Genomic DNA, 8,771 nt, shown 5'->3' with positions numbered 1-8,771 from the left:
ATTCATCAGCACTATTCTTAGGGAATGAAATTATTGTTATTTTGAAAATATTTTGTGCTTTATTGACCAGCAATTAATGAGGTACCAAAAATTCAGTCTTGCTAAAATCTGCTAAAAGTTTCTGATTGCTTCAGTTAGGAATAGAAGATATGTGTATAGAAACCAAAGTAACACATCCAGGACCAGAGCTGTGCTATAGGGATTCATATGGCTAAGTCCATCAGTATTATTTTTCCTGCAGGGGGTGACACACAGCTTCAGTTCTGTCTGTAGCTCTGAAGTCCCAGGCTCAAGCACATTCAATAGCTGCACTTTCAACAGAGAGCAGAGTTACTCAAATATTCCATAAATTTTTTTTTGAGATATTTGAAAATACCTGTTTAATTCCGTGGCAGGTCCTGCATAGAATTTACATTTACTTTTTGCATTAGAGTGGTGGCTGTTTGAAGAATGGATGGAATAATATTTTGCAAGTAGGCAAAACAATGATACCTTTGCCTATGCTGGAAAGCACCTTGCGTCATAAATTCATCCCTTGACAATAAACTGGGAAGTGTATGCAAATTTAAGTGAGGTATTAGGACCTTGGGCTAATGGGACATAACCAGGAGACTTTATTTTCATTGCTCTAAGTAATTCAAAATTTTATGTTCAAATGTTGTGCTTAGGTATTCACTGTAAGTCCTAGAAGCACTGTTGTCCCAACAACCTTGCATACAAAATTACATATAAAAATTCACTTACATCTCTGTAGAGCAGTAAGGGAAGAATGTGAGAATGCAAACAGTCAAGAATGATAAGCTTCACTTCAAGATGTGTAGGGAAAAAATGTTGCAGTTCTTGTATGTTAAGCAGAATTGCAGTTGCAAGCAGTAACAATTCTGTAAAGTGTAACCAAAGCAAAGATATCTTTGGTTACAAAAGGGTTTCTCAAATACAGTGAAACCCAATGAAGTTGTGTAAGTTGTGCTGTTGTCATTTAGATTTTTTGATTTTGTGCTGCTTGAATCTAGTGGTAAAATTACTACAGCTTATTCCTTTACCATGTATTTAGCAAAATTAGTAAGTAAGGTGAAGAATTAAATAGCCCAAGGGAATCAGTATGTGAATCCAGCTACATAGTAAGGTGTAAGAAGTTCAAACTAAGCCTTGTAGATTTGCCAGAATTGTGGCAAGAACAGGAAAGTTCCACAACCTCAGATCATAAAAGGACAGAGAGAGCATTGGACTAGAGGAACTTTCCATCAGTTGGTAACTGGATAACTCTGATACTGGTTACACAGCTCACAGACGTTTGTCTTGTGGAATGGTTCACAGTCTCTCATGAAGGTAAAAATATTGCATGAGAAGTCCTAACTAAAGCTGTCAAGGGGTAACTCTTTAGTTAACCAAACAATACCTTATCACCTTTATAATCTCTCTCACTTTTTCCTAATGATATTTAATTGAAAAATGCTTATTCCTTACATTTTTCAAGAACTTCTGGAGAGAGCTGTATTCACTTGCTCATTTCTGAAACTGATTGTGCTAAATGCAGAATAAATCATTCTTTGAGCTGTCTTTCTTCATTTTGAAAGAACCCATAGCAGCATCCATATTTAATAAATCACCAGGCTCTAGAACTCTCCACTCTTCATCCATCAGACTATAAGCAATACAATGATTTATCCCGCTATCCATAAATCCAGGCTTTGGAAAGCATTAGAAGACTTTCAGCACGCTGCCTGTTACTCAATACCATCTCAGTTAGATAGAGCTGTTACATAAAACCTTTACAGAGTGGGATTTGCAGATGGATTTCTCTAGTTCTGTTAATGACCTTTCCATCTGTATCATCCCTGTAAGTTTTTCATCTCCAGCTGTACAGGAGATGCAGTCACTTAATGAAACCCTAGGGTCTATACGGCACAGAAAGGCATAATTTATATGATGTTTCTCAGCAGAAAAGCATAGTTAATTCCAGTTTCCAGAAACCAAAATTGTAAGTGTAAAAAAAAAAAGAGAGAAAAAAAAGTAATTTACTCCACTAATTGAGGAGAGAGAATAATTTTGTTAATCAGAGGAGAAGCATTGTTTTAAAATATATTGTATTACACTTGGTCTCCTAAAAACATTTTAATTCATATTTGCAAAGTTCATAAAAAGGCCTCCTTGGGTCTTTTTGTAGACCCAAGGCCAGCCCTTACATACCTCATGTACGTCATCTTGGTTTTACTAATGAGAATAACTTTGACTAAAAGCTGACAGTGGGAGCAGGGACTGCACAATAAAAGGTGAGTCAGGGAAGGAGAAAGCAGTTGGTTTTCCTGAACTGAATTTAGCTCATTTACTTTAGGTGCAGGGGTAACTAATTGGAAATGTCAGCGGTAATAAAGACAGTCAAATCTTTGTTCAAGGGAATGTATTGTAAAATTGCGTGGCTTAAGTGTTTGACTACTAATGGGCATTGTATGCAGCACTGGTGAGGCCGCGCCTCGAATACTGTGTTCAGTTTTGGGCCCCTCACTACAGGAAAGACATGGAGGTGCTGGAGCGTGTCCAGAGAAGGGCAACAAAGCTGGTGAAGGGCCTGGAGCACAAGTCTTATGAGGAGCGGCTGAGGGAGCTGGGGCTGTTTAGTCTGGAGGAAGGGAGGCTGAGGGGAGACCTTATTGCTCTCTACAGCTACCTGAAAAGAAATTGTAGCGAGGTGGGTGTCAGTCTCTTTTCCCAAGTAACAAACGATAGGACAAAAGGAAGTGGCCTTGCGCCAGGGGAGGTTTAGATTAGATATTAGGAAAAATTTCTTCACCGAAAGCATTGTTAAGCACTAGAACAGGCTGCCCAGGGAAGTGGTTGAGTCACCATCTCTGGAGGTATTTAAAAGATGTGTAGATGTGGCACTTAGGGACATGGTTTAGTGGTGGACTTGGCAGTGCTAGGTTAATGGTTGGACTCGATGATCTTAAAGGTCTTTTCCAACCTAAACGATTCTATGATTCTATGAATGCTACTAATTTGTGACAGGAATACTTACAAAACTGATAAATGGTAAAGGTAAAAGGATGATGCAGTGAGGAAGTTGTGGAACCTGAAGAACTTGCAGATAAGGGAACCTCTCATGACCAGCTATCGCATCGCAAAATTGGAGCAACTCAGGTTCGTGGATTTCCTTTGTCAGAATTAAGGTGAAATGACACCAGGGGAGTTCAAACAACAACCAACATTTATTCAACCTAGCTAACCTTGTCCAAGTACAAGTGAACTTATCAATATGAACCTTGCATCATGTCATTAAGCCGCTGTTTGAAAAGAGAAGGGAGGTGTTAGAAAAAGAAGCGGAAAAAGGAACATGAAACTGTGTCAGAAGGAGAGCCCTCCCGTTGAGTCACGAGGTTCAGAGCAGACCCCCTTGCTTTCTGGACTCCTTCTCAAAGAGGAGCCCAGGGGCGGCTAGAGCCACTCCTAGTCCCAGACTTGGTCAACGGTTTATGTTTAAAAGGATGAGGTGTAGGGACTGTGGAAAAGAGATAAGAAAAAGAGGGAGAGAGAGAAAAAGAAAGAAAGAAAAGAAAGAAAGAGAGAAGAAAAGGGTTTCACCAGTCCTGGGTCCAGCGCTGGTCCAGCCAGCATAGAGATCCAGTTCTGGAGGGTGGGCACTGAGAACTCGTTCTCCCTTCTTTTATAATGTGTTAGTCGGTGGCCTTGACACGCACAGTTCACGTTCCCGGGGTTCTCTGGAATCAGTCGGTGAGCTTTGGAAGGGTTCATTGGGGAGTTGCATCTCTTTCCCTGCTGGCATGACTGCTCAAGATAGAAGCACAGTCCCATCCTCCGTGGGGGCCCCTCCTTCAGGTGCATACGCTGTGCTCTTTGTCCTGGTCACTTAAGGAATTGCACCTTTGGAGAAGCGCGGTCCCACCCTCCGTGGGGCCTTCTCCTCCAGCCACATTGTCCTGTTCACAAAACTCCAGCGTTTTTACAGAGGCCATTTTCTCCACCAAAGTTCTTTAACGAATGTTTGAGACATTGACTATAATTTGTCAGACCAGGGCAAGGAAAGATACAGGTTGCATGGACAGGAAACCACCACTACACCACAAGATGAAGAAGCCATGTCAAGCAAAAATCAATCATGTGGTAAGATTTGATCTTAACATTAGTGAGACAGGAGGTAAAAAAGTTATAAAAACCCCACAGAAAATAGCAAGAGGTCAGAGGGAGAGAATAACATAGAAAAAGGTACAGCTCTCCCAGGGTGGAGGAAAGAGCCCAGCTAGTGGAGAATTCTGTTGTGTTAGATCAGGGCTCTATACATGCTTTCATGATATATGTACTTATACATGCTATGCTTATGTACTGGATCAGATTGCTCTAGGACTCTAGTAGCTCCCTGTCACCACCCACAGGGACACATTCATACATTGCTGATTTTGTTGTGGAGAGACTTTATCCTCTCTTCTGCAGATGAATTTGACATATCACTTGATTTTGGTTTATCTGCATTTTTTCCCCTGATAACACTATGTTATTAAAGACAGCAGTGAGGAGAAAATATACATTACAGCATTGCAGCAAATAGCAAAGAAGGAGAAGAGATGAGAACAGGGATTTACGACGACTGTGTCTCCTATTTTTCAGTGGGTGGCAATAGATGGCAGTGTTAGCACAGAAATTATTTTTTCACTGCTTAAAACCTTGCTCTGAGCTTCACAGGCGGTATTGTTAGTCGTCATTCTGATTTTCTCAGTGGAAGAACTTCAGATTACACTATCTCCAAAGTATGTATTCCCTACATGAATGTGGAAACCTAGATGTGTCTTTACCACCAAAACTGCAAAATCTTAAGCTTCAAATGCAATTATGTGCCACTAGGAAAATTAAAAAAAGTGTGTGAATGTATGTTAAACCATGATTGATTTAAAAAATGCCAGACAAATACTGTGTAATGTCCTTAAAGTTGCATTAGGCTTGGTAAATGGTAGAATTTGGAATTGGACTATGATTTCTGACATAATTTACTATATAATGCAAAAAGTTATTAATATATCACAGCAGGGTACATCAAAGCAAACAGGCTAGTTTCATTGATGATTTAATGTCACTGATTTACATCTGAGGTGCATTTAGCTCCCTAGACATGACATGGCTTCAGTGTGCATGGCCGTGACATGGACTGCAAGCACTGCAGGGCAGTGGAGGAGAGGGCGAGGGACAGAGGAGGGGGCAAGGGATGGGAGAGCTATGGCCATGGGCCTGGGAATCTGCTCCAGCCTTCCCTCCAGGCTTTGGTTGTGTTTTTCTTTTTTTTTTTTTTTTTTTTAAATTTAAACTTCTTGTTCATGCCTCGGCGGTTTAACCTTTAGCTGACCTAGTTATTGAACCAGGGCAGCTGGTAGCATCTGAGGAAGTCAATATTTCTCCTTTGTTGATTGCCATTTACTGAGGAGCAAACAGAAACTGGTACAAGGCTGGGCAGCACACACAGAGGGGAGCCTGCGCTGGTGCTGTATGCACCAGGACCTCAGCAACTCCTGGTGTCCTCGGCTCTGCTGCGCAACCAGCTTCAGTCCCTGATTACAAATGTATACCAAAAAAAAATTGGGGAGTGGGCTAGTGCAATGCAGGGACTGCTGGCCTGGCCTTCTGGCCAGGAGCCTCCTGTTCCTTGTTGCGTGTGCTACAGAGAGGGAGTGACGCAGAGACAATCAGCAACAGGAAAATTCCCGTGCAACCCTGTGTCACAACTTCAAGGAGCACAGACAAAGGTATATTTCAAAGGTAAGTGGTCAAATGCTGCAACGCTGCCAGAACACTGCATATGAAGCTGGGAGATGGCACTGGCGCTGTGGTGATACTGTGAGCTGGCACTGAGCTGCAACAGCGAGCAGTGGGTGGGAAATGCTGTGTGGCAACTCCTATGCAAACTGGGGAAGCTGGGATTTATGGTGAAGGCTATAATTAAAGATATTCATAAGAAGAAAAGTATAAACAAAAGGTAACCTGCTAATTTAAATGACCCAGCCATAGGTTTTGACCCTGAAGACACTAAAGACCTTGGGGCTGCCTTGACCTTGTGGCTTACAGCAATGTTCTGCTGGTATTACGTGTAACTAGCAGGTCAGCGCAACAGTGTTCTGTACTTGACATCCTGGTTGCATGTTCCTGCTCTGAACTATAGTCCCTCTTGTGTAAGTGTACAGTTCCTCCTGAGTGTTGGGATTTTTTTTGGCACAATTTGAACAGCACAACCTCCCAAAGTATCTGAACTTGCACAAGCACTGCTTTGTGCTGGTCCACTTTCTATTTAGTTACACCCCGCTATATAACTGAGCTGTCGTGTACATCACCGATGAGCTCACTCCAACAGTCTTTATATTCTGTAAGTTGTTCCTTCAGTACTTTATGATCTTACCCAATCCCCCCAGCTGATATTTTAGCTCAGGCTCTGTCTCCTGGTTTTACTGTGCCTCTCTCCAGCCACGCAGTATGACACGGAGCAACGCCCTGGGTAGTTTGAACAAAATAAATCCTAATACTGCAATGGTTGTGTACATTTGCCAGAGCCCTACACTTTAGCAGCTAAATCCTGTCTTCTTTTACTCCTGCAGCCAGTCCTGCTTTTTAACTGGTATAAAACTTTTAAACTCGTATAAAAGTTTCTAACAGGTATAAAAATATTTTTTATCCCACTGAATATGGCTGTACAATGGAACCAAGCACACTGCTTTATTGTGTCAGCAAATTTCTCATTTTTCAGGGAGCAGGATTTGTGGCTCCTGGAAAATATAGGTCTTTCAGTGGACTGAGGCTGAGCTTGCTGGCACTCTGTTTATGTCCGTATTCTGCTTGTTGCCAGATTAGGATAGAAAAGAAATACAAGCAAATTTGTTCACCACAGACAAGGGCTCACTGTGCCCTGTCCTCTTTTTCCACTGAACAAACTTTGGAAAGGCCATGAGAGGTAGTGAGCTAATATTAAAATGCACTAAGAATTAAAGCCAGTCATTGAAATGAACAAGAACTTACCTGTGCACTGCAGCACACATTTTTCCATGGTAAAAAAAAGAAAAAAAAGGAAAAGAGCAAATAATTAATGCTTCAGTGGTAGAGAAGAGAGCAAGAGAGAGGAAGGCAAAATCTCTGTTGAAGAAGTCAACTAAATTTATGTACGTTGTTTGTGCTCCATTTATGGTGTTCAACTTTCTAAGTAATAAGTTTAGTTGAAGGAAATATTTGTGTGAAAGTGCATATTAAAGAAAAGTAATGAAAAATAAATTATAAAAATGTCAGTGGTTATGTATGCTTTAAGGGAACTAATACAATCCGGTGCCAAAGTAAAAAATAAACTAATCAACGCCTCTTAAGCTGCAAATACAAAATCTTTACAGCAAATTGTTTTTCCTGGGGATTTGCACTTCAGTAATTATGTGCTGAAATTTAGCAAAAGCTTTCACTATCAGATAAACTGAAGCCAAATTTACAAACAGAAATATGCACTAGTCAAGTTTTTATCTTTTCAAAAGGATGTAATGAGGTGTAAACATGTATGAAATATGTTTGACTTCAAAATCCTATTGAGCCAAAGCTCAGCAAAGTCAAAGGCAATTAGCTGCCTGGTCCAGAGGGCACCTAGCACGACTGGTAAATCTCTGCGTCTCAGCTCAGATCCAGCCACACCAGTATTTCTATCCAGGTGCAGATCAGGGGATTTTTGGTTAATGTACATTTAAGATTAGAATTTGACCATTTAAAAATACAAATGGAAAAAAGCTGGCAGTGGAAAAAAGCAAGAGAAGGGTGCTAAAAAAATATCAGGGCTTGAAATCCCAGCATAATCAAGCTGCAGCCTGGAGTGACTGGATAAGAGAGCGTGATGAGTGCTTGCCTCAGAGATGCGCTTTGGTGCTGCCTGATTACAGGTACATGGAAAACTGTTGCAATTCCTGAAACTTCATCCCTTCCCTGAGACCGTCACCTGCTGCTCCACCTGGGCTATCTACCTGTAATTCATATTGATTCAAATCCTTTTTCTTCAGCTAGGGGGAAGAATATGGCACGTCTACCCAGGCCACAACAACTGGTGGTGGCTATCCTTTTTGCTGCTGAGGTAAATCTGTATTGATAAAGCATTTGCAAATGCCTTCCTACAAACTCCCACAGCAATTCCACTAATAGCTGGTTGCTGTTAACAGGCTGTCAGCATGGCGTCAACAGTTTACTGTGCTGAGGACCAAAATGTTTTAATCTAACTCATGGTCTTGGCTGTAATATGAAGGTACACAAGAGGAATGCAATGAGTGTGACATTCTGGTCAGAACAGCTGATCAAATGTCTCTTCTCACATTAAAATATAAGAACTATAATTTGTTTCTCCCAAAAGAAAGAAAAAAAAGCAGGCAGGTAGAATTATGAAGATGCTCCTGTTAACCTACCAATTTTGTGCTTAAGGTTTTTATTTTTTCATATATGATGGGATTCTCTAAATAATGACTTGAATTAATGATTGTATTAGATTTAGTTAGACCAGTGCCCTGTTTATTGGAGATTTCTGTGCCTGTGGAGCAGTAACTAAGTTTCTTCTAAGTCCCATCAGTTCCTTGCTAATAATGGAGCAGATGACTAGTGCAACAAGTTACTTTGGTTTAAAAGTTTTACATATGCAACTCCTGAAAGAGTTTTAGTGCAAGATTAAGATTTTATTCCGTAAGTTTAAAATCCATAGAAGGCTGAAAAGCATTCACATGAATCATCTCCTTAAAAGCAGTATTCACTTCCTCTATCACCACTGA

General features: G+C 40.8%; 1 protein-coding gene across 2 annotated transcripts in view; it reads left to right on the top strand.

Annotated features, from left to right (window-relative positions):
* The first annotated feature begins 4,262 nt into the window (after positions 1–4,262).
* Positions 4,263–8,771, top strand: part of PLOD2 (procollagen-lysine,2-oxoglutarate 5-dioxygenase 2) — a 76,447-nt gene continuing 71,938 nt past the window's right edge. Inside the window, exon 1 of one of the 2 annotated variants that reach the window (XM_052805046.1) lies at positions 4,263–5,760. In XM_052805046.1, coding sequence (XP_052661006.1) covers positions 5,601–5,760 — 160 coding nt within the window. In that variant the 5' untranslated portion in view covers positions 4,263–5,600. Of the gene's footprint in view, positions 5,761–7,979; positions 8,090–8,771 lie in introns of those variants that run through there. The other variant, XM_052805045.1, reaches the window with a different exon arrangement.

This window comes from Harpia harpyja, chromosome 12 (genome assembly GCF_026419915.1).
Source record: "Harpia harpyja isolate bHarHar1 chromosome 12, bHarHar1 primary haplotype, whole genome shotgun sequence".
NCBI classification, from domain to species: Eukaryota; Metazoa; Chordata; class Aves; order Accipitriformes; family Accipitridae; genus Harpia; species Harpia harpyja.
The sequence above is the reverse complement of the archived record's forward strand: the minus strand, read 5'-3'. Positions and strand labels throughout refer to the sequence as shown.